A 21,766-nucleotide genomic window follows, 5' to 3' on the forward strand; every position below is an offset into this window, starting at 1 on the left:
ACAAAGGGCTGGCTGTAGCTATCCTATCAAGCAGGAAGTTGTTTCCCTTTCATTACCTCTGGTGAGAAAGGTGAAGATTAAAAAAATAAGGGCTCACAGCAGTCTGGCTCCTGAGAACTGCTGTCTTATAAAAATTTCCCTTAATAAAACATGAACTTCAGTGCTGTGTAAAGAGTTTTGTACAAGCTCATACATATTTCTCTACAGCACTTGCAGCCCAGCCTTGGTTCACATGGGACAGAAACTGAAGCCTGCTTGGTCTCCTTTCACTATCAGCCAGTGAAAGGCAACCCAAAAGCCAGGGTGGCTAAATACTTAAATTTTCAGGAGTTTGAGCACAGTGCTCCCTGACATACACCCACACTCTGTCTGCTCAAGTTTCACAGCTTTGCTTCTTACTCTTTATTTCCCCCCTCCACTCTGAGTCAGCCCAAACCAAGCAGGAGTGAGGTTAAAAGCAGATGGGCTCAAGAGAAAAAAAAACAAACAAACAACAAACAGCCCACTGCTTGTATTTTATAGTTTGTACTACCAACAGCAAACATCCAAAACTCTACAGAGATGAACTAAATGAATGCAAGCTGGGGAGGAGGCATCTCTGCAGTGTGGGCAGCTCAATTCTTACTGTAACTGACCAGCTCTGGTGCCCCTGCCTGGCTGACCACTTGCTGCTCCTGAGGTGGGTGTCCCTGCAGGTGGATGAGCTGGTGGTTCCCCAGCAGTGGGAAGAGCACAGCATCCCCTTCCTGCGTCACTGCCTGCGCTTGCTGTCCAAGATGCCCTTCCAGTCGTCGGCCCAGGAGAGCAGCCTCCGGCGCGGTGCTGGCAGCTGGACGTGCCTGTTGTGGCAGCAGGTGAACAGGATGTGCTCCCAGCTCGGGTTTGGCTCTGCACCTGAGGAGGGTGAGGGAGGAAAGCTGGAGTCAGCTGAGGGGGTGAGTTTCCTCCCCAGCTCACAGCAAGCCATGCAGATGCTTTCCAAACCTCTGATGGTATCCTTGTCATCAAAGAGCAAGTCAGCAGCCACGACCGTCTTATCTCGGGTTAGGATAATCCGTTCCACAAACTCGGGTCCCAGGTGCTTCTCTACCCACTGATACTGCACAGGCAAGGAGAAAAGAGAAGATTCTGCCATGCTTTCAGTTTGCACATTGCTGGAGTCAGCCCTACTCAAAACCGTTGTAAACCAGGGGTTGCAAGTTTATGAGAAAGCTGGGGAGGGACTTTTTAGGGTGTCAGGTAATGACAGGTCTAGGAGGGATGGAGCAAAACTAAAAGTGGGTAGATTCAGATTGGATAGAAATTCTTCCCCATGAGGGCGGTGAGACACTGGAACAGGTTGCCCAGGGAGGTGGTGGAAGCCTCATCCCTGGAGGCTTTTTAAGGCCAAGCTGGATGTGGCTGTGAGCAACCTGATGTAGTGTGAGGTGTCCCTGCCCATGGAAGGGGGGTTGGAACTGGATGATCCTTGAGGTCCCTTCCAACCCTAACAATTCTATGATTCTGTGATTCTTTCCCCCAGGAAGCTCCACCTGTGTCTGTGAATCCCTGCCACAGAGCCTGGCTGTGGCCCAGGGCACACATTTAACCTGTACTTTTAATGGCCTTCAGTCAGCACTGTTTGCCTAATCATTGTCAAATTTGGCACTGGCTGCTTGCCCAGAGCACATGCACTGTGCCCAGCTAAGTCATTGCAGTGACTAAGGTCCCTCTGTCTGTTCCTGTGCCAGTGGCAAACAGGACTAATTGAAACGTTATAGCCTCTTCTTTACTCAGCACTGGCCTCCTTCAGGACAGCTGGAGAGCTCAGGCTCCAGATTTAGACAGAATTTTGTCAGTGGAGGATTCTCCAGTGTGCAATCCCCTGGGAATATCCCATCCCTGTGAGCCAGACTTCAACAGTTCCTTTGCCATCACCTGCTGACACAGCTGAGTCCGAGTGTCACACACCTGCTCCAAGAGCACAGGGCTCAGGTGCCCCCAGGTGAGGCTGGCATCATGTGGCACTCCGAGATTCTGTCTTTATAAATGAATGACTCCAACTTGGGTGGTATGAAAGAGCAAAAGCCTTGCAAAAGCCCCACAGCACAGTGAATCCTCTCCCACCTTCTCCACGATGCAGTGCTCGTATTTCCGGAGAGGACTTGTGCAGATAAAGACCTCAGTGCTGAAAAGAAACAGCCTCTGTTAGCAGTCAGGGCAAAGGCCATGAGATAATGGAGAAAGGCTGCAGAGTGCAAAGTGTTCTTACTCCTGCATGTGGATCATCTCCTGCATGGCCTCAAGGGCTCCTGGAATTGGATCCAACCTTAGAAAGAAGCCAGGGGATTCATAGACACTGGCTACCTTATCCTGCAAGAGACAGGAGCAGCATTAGCCATGGCTGTGCTTCTGGGCAAGCTCTCTGCACAACAGCTGTCAAAGCACCACTGCTTCAGAGGGAGGTGATGCTTCACACCAAGAGTGCATTATAAAGTTTCTTACCTTGAGGGTTCCAGGGCACGTCCTGCTCAGGCACACAGGAACAAAGAGTTATTCTTTGGTTGGCTTGTTTGGAGTGAGGAGGCTGACCTGGCCTTGATGCTCTGTGAGTGTAGCACCATGAATGCAGCCTCGATCTACTGCTTGACCTGCTGGTGCCTGGCAGAGCTCACACCTCAGCCCTTCCCAGAGGTCTCTCTCTGCTAACTCTTGTGCAAATCAAAGCAACAAGCTGGAGGCTTCTGCTCCTCTGACACGTTTGACCGAAATTTGCTCATGGCTTTACCAGGAACAAGTGGACAGACACATGGACTACCCAATAGCCCTCTTCTCCCTGAGAGCAAACAGGGCAACATGGTGACCATGCTAATTACCAGCCTCAGTGCAGAGGCCAGGTCAGCACACCCACACATTTGGGGGTAATCCTTTGAGACCAGAACAACTCAGCAAGAGGGAAGGAAGCAGACAGGAGTGCTCCAAAGCTACTTTTCTTTGGTGCTTTCTATGATTTCCAATCACACACTAAAACAGCAGTTGGTAAAGGAGCAGATCTTGACTTCATCATGGACAGCTGCTCCTCTGTGGTAGTGTGTCAGTGCAAATTGTACTTCAAAGAGAGTGAGGCTACAGCAGGAAATGCAGAGGTGGATCCCTGTGCTGCCTCAAGAACCTTTGGCTTCATGAACTGACCTGTGCACCACCACACCCCAGGTGGGGTTGGTGGTGATGTGAGTGGGTTCCACCTGCCACTCCCTGCACCCAACCTTAGCAGTGGACTGAGCACTGCAATTCAGAGGATCACAGCTTTATCCCTTTTCCCCCTGCACCAGCTCTCAGTGGTAAACCCACCTTCCATACAGGCAGAGAAATCGCTAACAGTAAACAAGTGGGACAGGAGGATCTCTCTTAAGGTAGAAACTAATTTTTAGGTGAGTGTATTTAGGAAAGAAATAAGATTACTGGAGGAGCAATGTCTTCCCAGGCTTAAGTAGCCAAAAATGGTGCAAAAAAAACCAAAAAGGCATTGAATATGATCCAGTACAGTGGCATCTTTAAAAGCAAAAGCAGCATTTCCAGGGCAATTCCTGTGCCTCAAGGTAGGATTGTCCTTCCAGTCCTTTTTAATTCACTGATAAGACACTCTCATACCTTTCACTATTAGGAAGTTCACTGGTTTGAATCCAACACTGGTCAGTCAATTTTAAGAACTGCTTCCTGGTGACAGTTCAGTGGCCTGTGTTAAATCAGAGCATTTCAGTGCAGGTCACAGCAGACAGCTCCCCTTATCACACAACCCCTCAGGACCTGCAGCAGCAGCTGCCATCCCAGCAGTGTTAAGAGCCAAGTCCACTTCCAGGACTAAATTTCATTCTCAGATGAAGAGATTTAGTTTCCAATCGCTCTTCTGCCCTAAGACACATGAATCTTACCTTCCCTGGGGTCATACAGGGAGCTTCAGGGGTGTCACTACAGCATTCTTCTGCTAGCGTTAAAGTTGGACATTCCCATGCCACGGAATAGTTTGGAAACTTAGTTCTCAGTGAATGTTCTTCAGGGGCAGGCTGGCAGCCTTTGCTTAGAGAATGTACAAGATGGCTTTAGAGTGCAGCTGATGGGCTCCTTGCTCTCTATCATCAGTGGAACATCAACATAAAACCCATTTCAATTAAGAGGTAATGAGAAGGAATCAACATTAAATAAGTCTTGCAGATCATGCTGCTCACTCAGCTATCACAATTTACAAATAACCATAAATCACCAGCCAGCAATCTGGAAGCACTGCCTGATTTCCCATGCAAATCAAGAGAGGTTAGGGAGCCTAGCTGAAGATGTGGTGATCAGATCTGCCCACATCTCTCTTTCCATGCAAAGCCTCACTGATCTCAGCAACAACTCCCTGGAGCTCTTCCCAAGTTACCGAATCAGGGCTTGTGCCTGAAAGCTCTTTTATCCTACAGCAAGACACCAGAAACTGGCAAGTTTCCACCACATCACAGAAATGTCTGGGTTTGCTGGGGAAAGAAATTTGATTTGCTGACTCTTAGAACCAAAACCCCTTTCTCCCTTCCCCACCAACCCTCCCCCCCAAAAAAAAAAAGTAAGCCAATTTTCTTTCCTCATCCTCATGCCATCATTGCTGAACATTTCCTTTTGACTTCCACTAGCAAGATAGCACCTTGGATAGAAAACTGGAGGAATTAGATCCATCCCATTTGCAATACTTCAAAAGAAAATTCTGGACATTTTTGCCACAGTGGAGATCTTGAGTCCTTTTCTGAAACTGTCTGGGGCCAGGTAACAACATTCTCAATGCTCAGGAGAGAAATCCCCATCAACAAAGCTCATTCACTCCACACACAGGAGAGGTCAGATGGGCAAGTGCAGAGGAGAAAGTCTTGTACATGAAATGGATTTGCAATGTGAAATTAATGGTCAACTTACCACCAGAAAAGAAAGAAAAAGCAAAGTGATGGCTCAAATGTCAAGAGGCAGCTGCTGAGCACCAACAAAGCATCAGCACTTCCTAAGTGCTGCTGATGGTGATGAAGAAGAAATCATTACCACAATCCTTCACCCCCCACCTCCCATCATGAGTGGCTGTTCATGGGTAGGACACAGCAGACACCTGCCACAAAGAGCTCAGTCTCAGGCTGAACCTTCCCCTTTCAGTAGCAGATTTGGTGCTTTTGTAGGGACAGGTGGCACTGCAGACCCCTGCTCTTTTGTGTCTGAGCTGCCAGTTCCTGCCCAAGCTTTTCTGCAACTGGGGACAAGGAGAGACCTTCTCCTGTGGGGATTTCTCCTGCATCCCAGACCGTGGCAGAACTAACAAGGTCTCTATTTTTAAACAGCTCTAATGTTTACATCAAACCTTTGTAACTTTATTGCTTTGCCAAATGCACCTACACCAGCCCAGAGATCACTGATGAAGCAGACAGACATCCAACTACATAAACCTCATTTCCTTAGGAAGCCAGGCTAATGAGAAGCAGGAAGATAAGAGCTTTCTGCCACTACTGATCTGTGTGGGATTCAAAACCGGTTATCTGCTTGTTTCATTGACACACCTAAGGTCTGGGAAGGAAAAGGATGAGCATTAAGTCAAATTAGGGAATGGGAATGCCATAAATAGAACAGAAAACAACTTCCAGGACAGATCAGATTGTAGACCTTTCAAATAAGAACAAATAAAAAGCTATGATACCTTAAAATACCTACTTTTTTTTTGTCCCAGTATACCTAAATGGGATGCACTTAAGGAATACTCAAGCAATAAATCTGTTTATACAAAGTGAGGCCTTCTACATTTACAAGTAAATAGTTTCAGAAAGTTTTGAGCATCAATAGTCATCAATTAGAGCTGGGTCAGTTTGGAGCCCAGACCCAGCACTCCTGTCTGTCATGGTGGAGCAGGAGCTTGCACCTTGGTATGGAACAGGAGTGAAATCCAGGTGAGCTGCCATTTCTCAGCAGTAAAAAGCCTCCAGGCTCAGCAGAGGACCTTCAAAATTAGCAATAAACTTCTCAGGAAAAGGTTCTAACAGCACCTCCTGGATCAGCATCCGCTGTTTTCTCAGTCCCTGACCATCCTGCAGTAACCAGAAGGAAGCATGAAGTCTGGATTCACAGTATTCTGAATTTTGCCTTGCAAATGTCTGATATTGAGTCATCTGCAAAGATTAAAAATAGCAACAAATTGTGCAGATGTCAGGTGTACCACCAGCATTTTACAAACGAACCTGGACCAGATCACTCACCTACCACAGGCTTTGCTTGTCAGAGCTTGCAGAGGGAATGATACAGGAGCAAGGTTTTATGAGATCAACAAACCCCTTATCTAATATTTATCTTTCTCGTCCTGCCACGGAGCTGCACTAGCACTTGCAGAGCACTCAGGGTGCTTTAGGTAGGTTATTACCACTGCTGCACAGCAAGAGCAGCTCACAAGTAGGCAAAGAGCAAGCTGAGGACAGTTCAGGGAACAGATTCGTGCAGTTCTTTTTGTGACAGAATCACTCCTGCCCAATTCCTGCATGCACCTCTCTTTGTAAAGGTGGGCTGGAAGAAGTCACTAATTATTACTATGTACATTCAGGCTGCTAGAATGAAGAAAAAAACAAACAAACAAACCAACCAACCAACTTTATAGCACCCTCTTAAAAACCAACCGATCCGACCCTCGGCTTTGCATACACTTGGTGGGGAGAAGGAGAGTTCCTTTGCTTACACAGGGATGGAAAGAAGTGAAAATGGAGGGGGAAAGGGAAGGGGAAAGGAAAAGGGAAAAGGGAAGGGGACAGATTAAGGCGCAAGCCCCCTCCGGGTTTCTAGCTCCGCCACAGCACTGCCCGCTGGCTGCAAACTCGGCTTCGGCCCCGGCGCTCATGGCCAGGTCCTCCCGCAGGCACTGGTCCTGCTCCCGCCCCGAGAAGCTCCGCAGGTTCCCCTCCCGGTCCCGCTCCCGTCCCGCGGCCCTCACCGCCAGGTCCTCCCGCAGGCTCCGGTACTGCTCCCGCACGGAGAAGCCCTGCCGTTCCGGCAGTTCCACCCGCGGCTCCCCGGGGAAGCGGGCACGGAAATCCCGCAGCACCGCGCCCTCGAAGTCGGCCAGGACCCCGTCCATGTCCACCAGCACCCGCAGCGAGCCGGCCGCGCTGGCCATGCCGCTCGGCGCGGTCGGTGCCGCCGGGCAGCACACGCGAGAGCTGTAGGCGTGAATATGCATGAAGCAGGGGCGGGACCGCAGCGGGTGGCAGCCCCTGGCCCAACAGCCACGTGGGAACGCGGGTGGGCTCCACCGGCTCCGGGCTTACCGGCCAAAGGTGAACAGAGCCCAGCAAGAGCCTCTCCAGGTGGGCAGCAAAAGCATGGCTGCGGCTGCCATGCTCCAAGCGAGACAAAGAGAGGGGTGGACACACAGGCAGCTTGGCTTGGCCGGAGTCTTACAGACTTTAGCGACAGTAAGGAGCATGAACACGTTCCACGGGTGGTGCAGCTTGGGAGGGAAATGCAAGTTGGTTATTTTCCTCCTTTTAGGCCAGACATCAGGTTGGCAGCATTTGCATGCAGCCGATAACAGCCATGCCAGCTGCAAGGAACTCCACCCCAGGTGTGGGAGGGGAGGAGTGCTAGAGCAAATCCAGTTTTATGGGTTAAAGACCTAAGGCTAGGGCTTCTCCAAAACTCCTCTGGAAAGCTGGGGTGGTTTAGGCACTGGCTCTTCCAGGAGGAGGGTGGAAATGGGGTGGTTTCTCTGACAGCAGCACTACACAAATCCACTGCTTCAGCTGACCATGCACCAGCTCCCCCCTCCAGGGCCAGAGCATTACAGCTTAGCCTCCTTCCCACCCCACCCCTACCTTCTTAGGGCCTATTTTCTTGGGTTTTGTGAGAAGAAACTTTCATTTCCTCCATTTTCTTGAGGGGATAAAAAAAAAAAAAAAAAAAAAAAAAAAAAAGCCTTGTGGATAAACCAGATTATATATCTGAAGCCATAAAGCCATATTCCACACTTGTCTGATCTAGAAGATAATAAAAGCACCAGAGATAAGTCAGACACTGTCTCCAGGGGAAAAATGGTGACATCAAGCCAGGTATAAGAGCTCCTCTTCTGCTACAGTCCACCTGTGTTAGAGCAAAGGCAGGTTGGCAAGACAAGGACAACGGGGAACAAAGCAAAAACCAAACCCATGAAATAAAACCCACACAGGAAACACTGCTTCAAAATTTCTATATTATTTTTACTTTTAAGCAACAGTCCAGCTTCTGTGAAATTACAACACACACTTTAAAGGATGAGATTTTCACCTCATGGTCAAGCACCAGCATGATCATGCACATCATTGAGAGTCAGTTGTAAGAAAAAAAAAAAAAAAAAAGCCCTGTCATTTTTATTTCTTTTTATGATCCACTCCACTTTTAAAGTCTTGAATAAATCCCTACCTGGCACTTGGGCCAGGGAGCTCTGGTCACCAGCCCTATTTGGCACATACCCTGCTTCATAGTAGTCCAGTATCAAGATTGATTTCTTTAAAGGCAGCATGGTGTACATTAACCAGTTCAGGATTTATATATGGGACAAGCAGGGCTCAAGGCATTTACCACATGCAGTCAATGAAACCTTTTAGACCCCCAAACCCCAGCGTTTGGAGGGAGGAACTGCTCTTGCTGATTGTTTGCTGGTCTCTTTTAACCAGGATTCTAGACCCTCGTAAAGCTCAGGGTCTCTAAAAAAAAAAAAAAAAAACCTCAGTACAAAAAAAACCCTCTAAGCACACTTAAAACCAAGCTACTCCCCCTTCCAATTACATTACTATACTTCATAAAGCTTTCCCTCAAGTCTAGCACTAGAAAACACTCATGTCACTTCCAGTAGATCTGGGGGAAACACAGGACAGAAGTGGGGATGGGAAGGGGAAACAACAACCTTGAGATCTCAAGAAAAAAAAAAAAGATGGAGTACATAAAGTGCTTCTTTTTAATGAAAGAAATTAGAGATGTAAAGTCAGGCTCAAGTTGTGCAGTTCACAAGCATGGGGGAAAGAAACAGACACGAGTTCAAAAACAGTCAGGAAGGGAAAGGATTAACCGAGGACTAGGCTGGACTTGCCACCAGGTGGATTTCTCCTGGACGGTGCAGGTGCTGGTGCTACTGGGCTAGGAACAGGTGCAGCAGGCAGGGATTTTTCTTCATTCTGACCTGGGGCAGCTTCTACATCAGCCTCAGTGATTTCTAGAAGAAAAGAAGCTTTTAAAAGTGTTTGCTGTGGATGATGAAAGCCAGATGTTTCAAGGCTTAGACAGAAGATCAGCTCCTCTCTCTCTAAGTTTTCTCCAGGCTTACAGGCACACTGGAGTGCTGCTGTAATCTGCTGGCAGGAGGAACCTCTGCCCTCTGAAGTTTTTTTTTTTCAGATGAACTCCCATGCCTCACAGTTCAGTTTCAGGCATTCAACTGCCACATTCACTCAGCTGCTATTAGGGGAGCCCAGCAATATAGTTTTTAAATGACAAGCAGCTTAAGTCTTAAATCTTGTACAGATTAAGTCAGTGTATGACCATGACAATTGTAACTCAAGTCTGAGCAGGTGCTGGAAGCCATCACAGAGGCACCAGTACTTGCAAGGGGGAGATTGAAGCAACATTCCCAATTCCATAACTGGAGGGAAGAGGATCTGACACACTTCTGAGGCTTCAGGGAACAGAGTAGGGAATAGCCATGCACTGTACATTCCCTGGGAAGCACAGGACAATTTATCTTCAATGCTTCTGAACAACCACAAGTGAAGACAGGACACAAAAGGAATCCTTCACAGGAAGCACTTTAGATACTGTAGCAAATAAGTCATTGATAATTAACAAGCAGAGCAAGGACATGAGCATCTCACATTTTTATAGAGCAACACAAAGGCCCAAGCCAGCACCAAGTCACCTCCTGATGCTGGGGAGTGAGGGCCAGCAGAGCTTCACCACCTGCTCTGTTGACAGCTTACTTCATTTGCTTTTAACAGGCCCCTGAGTTTCATCTGATGATCTCTAGGTTCTTGGTTTGGAGGATTCAGGGAATAGCTGCACATTCACTTTACCACCACCTTCATGATTTAGTAATGCTTGATGGTATCCCCCCTTCCCCAGCCTTCTCTTCAGTCCCTCCTCATAAGACAGCTGCTGCAACCCCTCACCTTTCCCTTTCCCTTCCTCTGCCCATCTACCACAACCTGCTGGGGCCTTTCCACTTCCAGGCCTGTATTCACACAATTCAAGATGTGAATATACATCTGTTGTTCAACAGAGGCAAAATGAGACCTTGTTTCCAATTCTCTCCCTGACAGCATTCAGTATTTTGCTGCTGCTTCCACACACTTCAGAGAACTTTCAGCAGTAACTCAAGGTCAACCCTGGGAGGTAACTGGTGGAGAGAGCTTAACACAAGTCTGGCATGACTTAGGTGCTGGGGTTTCCCCTGCCCCCAAGATGCTTTACTTTAGGTTTACTTACACAGAGATTATCCTGCCAACTTTATACCTGCCTGCCTGGTTTAGCTGAGTCCATTTGACAGGGAGGTTTTCTCACCATCAGCACAATTTAACTACTTGACAGAGCTAATTTCACCCAGAGAATTGGAGACTTCACTGTTCATTACCTTTCCCAGGTCACAGAAGAAGGCACAGAATAAAACTAGCTCCAGCATCTCTTCCCATGGCTCATTTTTTCCAACTTAAAAAGCAATCACTAAGCCCTACCCTTTGCCTTAGTTACCTTCCTAGCCCCAGGAGCAGGTTTCCTGCAATCCTGTAGCAATGCAGGTGGAGTTTTTTACTAATATTTGACACAATTTCATCAGGAACACTAAAAACTCAACTTGTCCACTGACACCCCCCCCCCCCCCCCCCGTATCCATGCTGATGATAACCTCAAAAGAACTCCAGCAACTTAGTATAGCCTCCATGCAATCAGAAGTAATCTACAACACAGACTCTCTACTGTATTCATTAACCCAGAGGCACAGCTGAACAAAAGAATTAACACAAAGTTTTTAAGCTTGAAGCTTCTGTAGCTCATGCATCCCACTGCCTGCTTACTCAGCAGGCTGGGAACAACTGTGGCCAGGCTCTCTGCTCAGACTGGGCTGAATGCTGCATTGTCCCAAGCCTTCAGCAGACAGCCCCAGCACTGTGCAGTACTCATGATGATGATCTGGCCACCACCTTCCTGTGTGTCATGTCACTGGTGGCAGTCAATAGTGCTGGCTGGTTCTCCGTAGCTAGTCACAGTCATCAAGCACACACTGAACCACAAAGAATCAAGAATTGCTATTACAGGAGGCTTTGGGGAGGTTTCTATAGCATTTAGAGGCCCCTGCAACCAGCTGACAGACACATTAGTACTTCCCACAATCAAGGTATAAAGAGGTTTGTCAATGTAGTAACTAAATAACCTAGTAACACCTTGTGTACTGTGCTCAGTTTTGGGGCCCTCACTAGAAGAGGGACATTGAGGTGCTGGAGCATCTCCAAAGAAGGGCAACAAAACTGAAGGGTCTGGAGAGGAGCAGCTGAGGGAACTGGGGTTGTTTAGCTTGGAGAAAAGGAGGATGAGGGGAGACCTTCTGTCTCTCTACAACTCCCTGAAAGGAAAGGCTGGAGAAAGGTGGGAGTTGGTTTGTTCTTTCTAGTAACAAGCAACAGAACAAGAAATGGCCTCACATTGCACCAGGGTAGGCTTAGGTTGGGTATCAAAGAAACTTCTTCACTGAAAGGGTTCTCAAACACTGGAACAGGCTGACCAGGGAGGTGGTTGAACCCCTATCCCTGGAGATGTTTAGAAGACCCAACATGGTTTAGCACCAGGCTTGGCCAAGCTAGGTAATGGTTTGACCTAATGATCTTAAAGGTCTTTTCCAAGCAAAATCATTCTACAATTCTGTGATCCTAAAGCAGTCAATGCTTTAGATCAAGTGGTGAAGTTCTTCCATTATCAGAAAGGGCACAATCTCTCAGCTTTCTACCAAGTGTACTGCAAACTGCTGGAAACTGTGATGCAAAGAGGAACTACAGCTTCCAAACAGGAAGCCAGAACACTGCTGCAAGAGGAAAAAGTTTTCCTCCCCCAGACAGGCATGATTAATACATATGCCTACCCCACCTGACACCTACTTAGGGCTTTATAATCAGTTACACACAGAACATAATGTCCAAATTCAAAAGAATAAGCTTTTTTACTGATGGAAGACCATTAAGAATCTGGTTGTGCTGTGAACTTGTAAGCAGACAGCTTTTACTTGGAGGTGTATTCATCTAGCCCCTTTCCAACTCCAGAGCCAGCTCTACTACCACTGAGCACAAAAAAAAATCATCTGTGTGGCAGGTGGGATGTTCTCCAGCTGTCTGCCACCTCATCCACCATGAATATATCAAGTGGTGGAGTGACACAGACAGCTCAACAAGGCTCTGTGCTCCACTAAGCTACAATACCCCAAACTGTTAATGGTAGGAAGCAATTTAAGATTCTCAAGAATCTACCTCAGACACCACTTCCAGGAAGCATTAACTTTCTACTCCTTCAAAAGTACCATCAGTGGAAGTTTAACATCCAAATTTTTGCTTCTCATTTTTATTTCATCTTAACCATCTTCAACAATCAGTAAACAATCCCAGTCACTCACTTTTCAATACTGCTTTTAAGTAACACTTGCCAGCATGCATTTATTTGGTACTCAGCAAGAACTTCCTTCACTGTCACCTAACAGGGACAAATCAAAAGCCAGTAAGTGAGAGCTGTGAAAAACCTCTTTTTTTTTTTTTTTTTGCCCCCACAAGTCAGAAATATCACTTTGTAGTCCAAGTTTCAGTCAGTTGTTGCTAACACAGGCAGCTCTACTTCTGCTTCTTCCCATCCCATCTCTTATTGCCTCACCACTGCCTGCAGGCTCTCATCTGATCTCATGGTGAGCTGATTTAAATACCAGGAGGAGCAGAGCTCTGAGATCAGTTTACTTCTACTATCAAACCACATCCTCCTACTTGAGACAAACACTAGATGCCTACAGTGCTAATTAAGCTCAGACAAGCATGGGAAAAGTACTAAAGCAGCCTGTAGAGTTTGACTAGAAGCAGCCTGCTAAAGAAGGAAGCCTTACTTCAGGCACAGATACCACTCAGAGGTAGTTAAAAAATGCTGTGGAAAAACTCTCACCCTCCCAGCAGAAGTCTTTTCAGGACATGGAACTGCTAATGGCTTTAGTGATCTCCCATAACCCTTAGGTGTTGAAAGTAGCACTTGGAAAGCAGGCAGTCAGCATGCACATTCCTCTTGTCAGGAAGTCAGCTATTCTTGAGGTGAATCTCACCAAGGAGAGATTTCCAGCCTCAGAGCTAGAAATAACACTTCATGGTTCATATGCATGCTGCTAGGGGAAATGCCCCTGTTCACATGAAATCTGCAGTATGCAGATCAACTTCCTTGGCAAAAAATCAGCATTTAAAAAGCAACAGGAACTTAGAAGCTACTTAATGCAGACACTTTCAGATGCAGTAGCTGGTTTGGAGCATTTCTGTGAATGTAGCGTTTGCTGTATGAGGAGACAATAGGAAAGAAGTAAATTGCTATGCTAAAATACATTACCTTGAGTGTACTATTTAATTATAAGCTACTAGAGCAGCAGCAGAGTCCTTAAATCACTGAACTCTCTCTGCAAGCTGGTATCCACCTTGCCTTCTAGTAAGCAGACCTTGACACCAACTGCTGCTGGCAAAAAAAAAAAATGAACAGGACTGTTCTCATTTCTAAGCTGATGACTAACAGGCACTCTGCTGCTTCATTCCATGCCCACATTTCCACTGAGGTACTCAGGTCACTGAGTTGATGCATTCAAGAGACAATCCCAAACTGTCTCTCTCCTAACACATGACCATTTATATATCCTATATCCTTTTTCATTTCAACAGCTGCAAAAGGCTTTTACTGCAAGAGTCCAAAGGAGCTACTCACCAGAAGTTTCACCACCAACATCTCCTCCCTAGAAGAGAGAGAAACACATTACATCTCTCACTGCACAATGGACTTTCCCTTTCCATGGAAAGGGTGTTCAATATTCCACATAGTGACCATGATGGCTCCATCTAGCAACACTTTGAGTGACAGACCCAGTGACACACTTTTAGACCAGGAACAGCCTCTTTGGGACAGGCATCAGAGCAGCACGGTGGGTTCTGCAGACACATATCATCAGATACTAATCTGCAGATATCATGGGTTTATAAACACCAGTTCTCATGGAATGCCCAATAATTTAATCAACTGTTTATTTACCCAAAAGTTTAAACAGAGACAGTACTGAAGCAATCCTGATGACCTCTAATATGTGGCATACTTGTGATTCCCACACTGTGAAGGAGGTGGGTGGGCAAGAACACTTCATTATATACAGCACCCTACATCAGGCAGCACTGACAGGAACCAGAACATTGTAACTGCAATGCTGACAAAGTTATAATGTAAGCAATGAGCAACAGCTCAGTGCCCCCCTCCTTTCTACTGAGCAACTCCTTCCAACATTTATCTGTTAGCAAGGCCAAGAGGGTTTATTCTGCCCAGGCTCTTTAACTCCATTTGTTAAATACAGATCAGGCCTTGTGCAGTGTTACTGATGTAACTTTCCTTCACTACATAAACAACAAAAATCTTCTTTTCATACTGAAGCAGTTCACAGGCTGCAACTTGACACAGATACAAGTCTTCCAGCAACAGCCAAGGCTCCTCAATGGCATGAGGTTTTAATAAGCTTCCATAGAGTTAACATTATTCTACAGTGAAACTGCAGTCATCAGGATATAAATGCAAAATAAACTCACATATATATTGCCTTAAACCTCAGACTGGGCCAGAACACTCCAGCTTCTCCTGACTGTAGCTGCCACTACTGCACAAAATTGATGTATTCTGCACTAGAAGAATCTGTTTGCAAAGCTGAGAACCACGGCAAGGGTAAACAATGTTTAACAATTAAGTAGAAAATGGAATCAGAGTGAAGAGTTTGTTATTGTTTTCTGTGGCAGCAGCTCTAAACTTAATCTCATTTCTAGTTGTTAAATTTCTGTTTGTTAGATTGGATTAAGACATTTTCTGCAGAAAAAAAAAAAAAAACCAACACAGAACAGTTTTATGGCTCAAAGAGCCTATTAATCAAAACTGTTGCAATGATCAATGGCAATTATCAAAATAAAACTCTGTTTATATCCCACAAGGCAAAAGGTATCTGCCTGTGGCAAGTTGAAATATTTGAGATCAAATATTTACCTATCCAACTCTTAAGAAGACCTAAAGCTGGATATTTTAAAAAACAGGGTTTCTTTTTTTTCCCCCTCTAGAATTGATTTATGCAAGTGCAGTCTAGTGGAGGTTCCTCTTCTGCTAAGTTTAGAGGAATTACTCCTCTTCATCCTGTTTTTCCCCATTAGATGTAATGAAACATCCAGCAAATCCCACATTAGCACTACAAATTGTGCTCCACATTGCTACTAGTAGACAATTTATACAGACAGTAACACAGTGGTATTAAAGACAGGAGCAGAGAGGAAAAAAGCATTTGCTACTCAGGTGAGTACTTGGGGTGTGAAACCAAGCCCTTTGTCAGATGCAGACAGTGTTGTGGGTAACTACTGTTTGCAAAAATCTATTAAAGCACACAGTTACATGGCTGCAGGTAGATTTCACACTATGCCTCATCACTAAGAGCTCTAGAAAGTGGTCCTTCTGGAAAAATCCAGCCCTGCAGCTACTATGGCATGTGGAAAAGAGAACCTTCAGGAAAAGAAGGAATTTCAGAATGAGGCTTCAAAATCCTACAATGTTTCCAAGTGTGTGAACATCAGTGATAAAGCAATCACAGGCAGAGTGTGAATGGCCCCATTATCAAGCTCTTTGTAGTTAATGTACTGACCTTGGCATCTACAAAGTCTCCACAGTTTGCTTCAGTTGAGTTTGTTCTTTGTGGTCCAGATGACTGACAGTCGTCTCTGATTTCACCTGGCTTAGTCCCTACAAGGAGAGATTGATTTTAATCAGGTTGCAAGATGAACTTACTGGGAAAGTAGATCATAGCCAGTGGTTTGGGAAGGGGCAGGGTGTTTCAATTGGGGTTTTTTGTATGGTTGGTTGGATTGGGGGTTGGGTTTTATATTTAAATAAAAACTATTAACATTTTAAGAAGCCCTGGTCCTTTAGGTAATTCACAAGCAACCATCTTATAACATCTCATGTAACTGAAGGTGTCATTTAAACAGATTAAAAGCAGAGTCCCAAGGCCACTTGTACTGGCAATGCTGTGCAGAAATGGAAGCTTAATCCCAGCTGCAAGTACGACACCAAGCTAAGCATTCTCTGATTAATCAAGAGCAATGAGTGATAGCCCAAATACTAAGACCCAAGTTCACCTTACTGCCATTTGATCAACTTGGAGAATTGCACTCAAAATAAAATTCTCTGCTTGCAACATCTATGCCTAAGACCTGTATAAAAACCCCTCTGAATGCAACTCCAAGTGAGAACTACAAACCTCGTGAAAGCAAACATCTTTTATAGCACTCAGTTACCAAGCAGGAAGGGAGCTCTGGCTTCCACAGAGCCACCAGCAGCTTCAGGCTGACACAAAGAATGAACACAAGCCTGTCAGCAGATCTGGCATCAAAGCACTACGATCTTACCTGATGCTTTAGCCCAGGAAGGAGGATTTTCTTCAGGAGTTCCAAAGATGCTGGATGCCATCTTGTTCCTCCGCACAGGTTGCTCTTTTGGCTCATCAAAGCCCAAGGAGAAGTTGGACCCACCTCCAGGAGGACGCAGCACTCTGGAGAGAAAAAAATCAGCTTTACACCCTTACATGCACCATCACCATTACTGACTTGTGTTCCAGCATACAAGTCCAGACTAAGAAGCCAAGAAATCATTGCTGGCTCTTGTGATGGGGCAGTCACACAGGCTAAATTTTGTCTCAACATTAATTATGTGAGATGACTGTGCTGTGTATGGGCTTTTAACAAATGAGACAGGCTGCCATGGCTCCAGTGCAAAGTTTCAACTACAAAAGGTAAGCTGCCTGCAGCATTCCATCCAGGCACTCTATCTCCACTACTCTTCAGCAACACTTACAAAAATAAAATCCCCCCTGCACTCTGTTAGTGCCTTTGCCTGGTTCAGTGTCAACCAGAGCTGCTGACACCAGCCTTCTGCCTGAGCCAACTGAAAAATAGAACAAGGGGTATGTAGGCATGTCAAATTCCAGCTTTTTGAAGAGAACCCTGTGAAGGATAGCATCAATCTTCAAACTGGCAGCACAGCAAAGAATAAAGTTTGGCACCTGAGCCAAAGTACTGCTTGCATCACTGGTGACTGCAGCCTGCATCTAGATTTGTTTCCTTGGGAAAACCCTCAAGTCTGCAGCATGCTACTGGACCAGACTTAAAAGGTGCAATTAAACAGTTTCACACTAGACTATTATTGGGAGACACACGTGTCCAAAGCTTCAGATATATAACCTACATCTAAGAGTCTTCTCTCAGGCAGACACAAAAGCTTTCTGCTCAGTACTCTGTGAGCTATGCTGTGCTCTGCTTCCCAATCTGCAGAAAACAACCAACAGCAACAAAATTAATCTTTGCATGTAAATTCCTCCAGATCTTGTTTTGTTTGTTTGTTTGGTTTTTTACACACAAGATCTTTTCAAGGCTAGTGTGTTAGCTGGAGAAGGCAGACAAAACCCATGAGAATAAAAACACACAAGGCCATATGAGAACTGTCACAGCCCCCAAAGAGATGGGAAGCACACCAACAAAACTGGGCTTTCAAGACACCCAAGTGCTCAGAAGCTGAGACCAGAACAAGCTAGTGATAGTGCACACTGTCTTTTAGTTACAAATAATGAATTCAAGTTAGAACACTACACAGCTTGTTACTGCACCAAACCTGGGAATTCAGCACAAAGAACACGTCTGACTACGATGTCATCACCATCAGTGATTCACATCTTTTGAGACTTTGTGCCCATTACATTCCAGACACAACAATAAAACACGCCTGCAGTCTGCAGAGCTCAAACACAAAGCACCAAAAATGCACCAAGGTGCATGGCTTGGATGTTTGGTGTGACTACACTAACAAACTACTTTTCCTGATAAAATTCTTCTCCAAAGTCCTAATTACTAATGCTCAGCTGCTAATGGGATGATCCCAGGAGACAGCACAGTGTGTTTTACTACAAGAATGTTTTTGTCTTGTCTGCTTTCTGAAGAGATAATGGTCTTGAACAGCTTCCTTATCTTTTATTTGCAGAGGAAACATCCCCATGTAGAAGGTTTAGTTTCTGAGTTACATCTGTTGCACTTACTAATCTGAGGAACAGGCAGGAAGGGCTTGTTCCCACAACTTGGATCAGCTTTACTTGCCACAGCAGCAAAACCAAAACACTTAACTGCACAAGTTTCCAGTGACAGTTAATGAAATTAACAGAAGTAATGGAAGGACAAAAGCCATTGCTCAAACTGTTAAAAAGGAATAATCCCTCTCCCCAACCTCAGCTAAAGGCTGATAGATTTAGAAACCTCTCACAGCCTTGACAGGCTTTAACATGCTTCACCAAAGCCCAACTTCAAGCAGTGAACTGCTCTTAAAATTGTGCCTGATGCCCAGTGATGTACACTGAAAAACTCACCCACAGGCTCCATCCAGGAAGAACGAAGCACCCTTATAAAAGGTTTGTGGGTTTTTTCCTGCTTTCTTTAAAAACACACCCCTTAAAGTTAATAGCAAACCAGAAGTATCAGGCAGAAATCTTACAGAAAAAAAAAAACAAGAGAATGGCTTGAAAAAACGACCCCATCCTCCCCGAGCCAGCGGCTACTCCTGCAGAAACGTGGAGCGCCCGACAAAGTGCTGTGCATCTCTTCCAGACGTACCTGCCAAGTTTTCTTTGTTTCGAGATAGGCTACAGCTTCCCCCATCCCCGTTCCTCCCCGACAGCCCAGCCAGGCCCCGCTGCAGGGTCGGAGCCCGGGAAAGGAGCATCCCCCCGCCCCCGACCATGCTCCCTGCGAGCCGAGGGTCAAAGCGGCAGCAGCTGGAGCTGCACGGAACGGCCACTCCAGGCTGGGCGAGGGTCCGGACGGCCAAGCGCAGCGGCGTGCGGGGCCCGGGCTGCGGGCGGGGCGCGACACTGGCCGAGCCGCGGGCTCCCACCGAGGCCGGCAGGTGGGGAGGCCGCGGAGAGCAGACAATGGAACCCGCTCAGCCCCACCCAGAACACGGCAGCCTCCCGGGCTGCTACGCCAGGTTGAGGAGCAAGGACAGTCTTGGCAGCCACAGGGAGGGGAAGGCGGCGGGGCAGAGGAGAGAGGAGCAGGGGCGCAGTGCCATGTGTGTCCCCCACCGCGATGAGGCTGCGCGGCCGCGCAACGAGGCTGGCAGTCGCCTCCCTTCTTTGTTCAGAAGCGGCAGGGACGCACAGGCACACCCGAGCAGCCCGGGGTGGGTCTCTCCAGCTCCCACCCCTGCAGTTCCCACACTCCCCTCCCCCGGGCAGCTGCGGCAGGGCACTGCCACAGCCTGGATCCCCCATCCGCCCTGCCCATCACCCTCCCGGCAGGGCAGCTGTCTTCCGAACCGACAGACAGCTCGCTGCCCCCGAGAGGGTGCGGCCACCTCCCCCGGGAAATGGTGAGGAGGGACCGCACACACCGAGCCCCGACCCGGCCGCGCCCGCCAATCCCTCCCGACCCCAGCACAACTCGCGTCCCGCCATCCCTCCTCAGAGCCGTTCTAGGCAGCTCCCTCTGTGGCCGTCCAGGCCCCCGAGGCCTAAGGCAGCTGGGAACGCCGGCTCCACCGCGAACGGTCTCAGCCCCACCACCCCTAATGGTCCCAGCGGCCCCTGAGCCCTCGCCGGACCTGGAGCTGTTCCTGCCACTGGGGTCCATGCCCGAAAAGGTGGTCGTGGTTGTCATAGCGGCAGACACGGAGAAATTGGACGGAGGGGAACGGACTCCGCTGAGAGACCAGCGGGGAGTGGCGGTCCCAAATACGGAGCAACCTCCCACCGGCTACTGTGTCTCGCGGCTGCCGCTGACACCTGCAGCCGCCGCCCGCACCGGTCGCGTTTTTTATAGCCACCTCAAGGCCCGCCCCTCAGCAGCCCGCTCATTGGGAGATTCAAACCTAATTCCGAACTCCTATTCGACCACCCCCTGCCACTCTGCTCCCTGTCCCGCCTCGCCGTCTATTCTGAAGCGGCTTGCCTCATCGGAAAGAGCTGATTGGTGAAGCAATACGTCTACTCTGTGGCGATTGGCTGCGCCTGGGCGGAGGCGCCCTTTGTTGGTTATTGGCGGGAGGCCCGTCGCTCACATCGAGCGAGCTGTGATTGGCTGAACCACGCATGAGGCGAGACAAAAGTCGGGGTGCCGCTTCCCTTGGGAGGGAAGTCCCGGCGAGGCAGGGGGGTGGGTTGGTGGGTGCTGTCATCCCGCCCGGCACCCTCCGTGCCCCACCTGCTGCGAGCTCCACCTCTGCAGGCATCGCCTCGAGCACCCCCAGCGCCCACTCCCACTGAGGGCCTGCTTTCTCGCACCACGCTGGGATGTGGCCCGGCCCCTGCCTGCCTTAAGGTTGCCTCAGAGCATGTCATGGCACAACACCGAAGTGTATGGATGAACAATAAAGGGGCAACCCAGGGGCCAGGGCGGTCACACAAGGCTGCTGTGATGTTAAGAATTGGCTCCAACGAGGGCAGAGACACAGCCAAGGGGCTGCAAAGACGCACAGGGCTGGTGTGAAACACCGTCACCTCAGATGATGTGCGGTGGAATGAAATAATTTGCTGTAGCAGAGGTTTTTGGAGTAGTGGACTATTCCTCTACAAAGCCCAGCTGGATGGCTCACCTCTCCTCAAAGCAGGCAGCCACTGGATTTTGTGCACATACCTTCCCCCCAAGCCCAGCATACAACTCACACAGCACACACTTTACACCACCAGGTGTTGGCTGCTGACCTACCTGGCAAATCCACCTTTGATTTGGTGACAGGGACCTTCCTGAACTTGCCCCAGCATTCAGACATAAATGTCTCCTTGATCACTACAACTTTACTCCAGTATCCACACATCAGGACCTTCCACTGCAAATGTTATTTCAATTTGTTCATGTATGGAGGGAGGAGGAAAGAAAACCATTGCCTGTTCTATCCATCTCTCCCAGTTGGCACTAATAACATCCCTTCCAACCTCCTAACCGCCCTTCCCAGAAAATATTTTTCTCCAGTCTGGAAAAAAGTCTTTGTGGTACACAACACCTCATGTTCTACATAGAGTTACGTGTCTGAATTATCACCATTCTCAACATAGCTCAGTAAAAAACTACAACTACACAGATAGGACCAGAGTGTTTGGTTATGTTTCTTTCCAATCTAGGCTCTGTAAAAAAAATTTGTTTAAAAAACAAAACAAAGCCCCAACCACTATTTAGGCCCCCAGGGGATTCTGTCACATCAACATCTTTCCGGAGGTAGATTAAAGGGAAATGTTAAGTACCATGACACAGTTGGTTTAATTCTATTATCCCTTAGGCTTGGGCATGAAGAAGTCAAATGATTCTTCCTACTTGCATACAGGTAAACATCTGCTCTCTCAGGAATTTTCCAAAGTATTTTGTCATCTGAATGTTTTTTATTCAAACCCACAAGATTTGACTCTTAAATTTGTACCCCCGAGATATATGGAGCCATTTTTTAAAGTCAAGAT

The 21,766-nt window shown here is 47.4% G+C and overlaps 2 protein-coding genes across 2 annotated transcripts; both read right to left on the bottom strand.

Annotated features, from left to right (window-relative positions):
• Window positions 1-530: 530 nt before the first annotated feature.
• On the bottom strand, window positions 531-7,144 carry NT5C (5', 3'-nucleotidase, cytosolic). The gene is made up of 5 exons (XM_054393887.1): window positions 6,962-7,144; window positions 2,252-2,352; window positions 2,107-2,167; window positions 985-1,099; window positions 531-894 (listed from the first exon to the last, which is right to left on the bottom strand). Exons 1-5 carry the CDS (start codon window positions 7,142-7,144, stop codon window positions 752-754), a joined length of 603 nt encoding a protein of 200 aa, XP_054249862.1. The 3' UTR covers window positions 531-751.
• A 1,591-nt stretch (window positions 7,145-8,735) lies between these two features.
• Window positions 8,736-20,052, bottom strand: JPT1 (Jupiter microtubule associated homolog 1). The gene is made up of 5 exons (XM_054393877.1): window positions 19,921-20,052; window positions 16,686-16,828; window positions 15,923-16,020; window positions 13,972-13,999; window positions 8,736-9,214 (listed from the first exon to the last, which is right to left on the bottom strand). The coding sequence occupies exons 1-5, from the start codon at window positions 19,974-19,976 to the stop codon at window positions 9,066-9,068; spliced, it is 474 nt and encodes a 157-aa protein (XP_054249852.1). The 5' UTR covers window positions 19,977-20,052; the 3' UTR covers window positions 8,736-9,065.
• Window positions 20,053-21,766: the final 1,714 nt, after the last annotated feature.

Source organism: Indicator indicator, chromosome 29, assembly GCF_027791375.1.
Source record: "Indicator indicator isolate 239-I01 chromosome 29, UM_Iind_1.1, whole genome shotgun sequence".
Taxonomy (NCBI): domain Eukaryota; kingdom Metazoa; phylum Chordata; class Aves; order Piciformes; family Indicatoridae; genus Indicator; species Indicator indicator.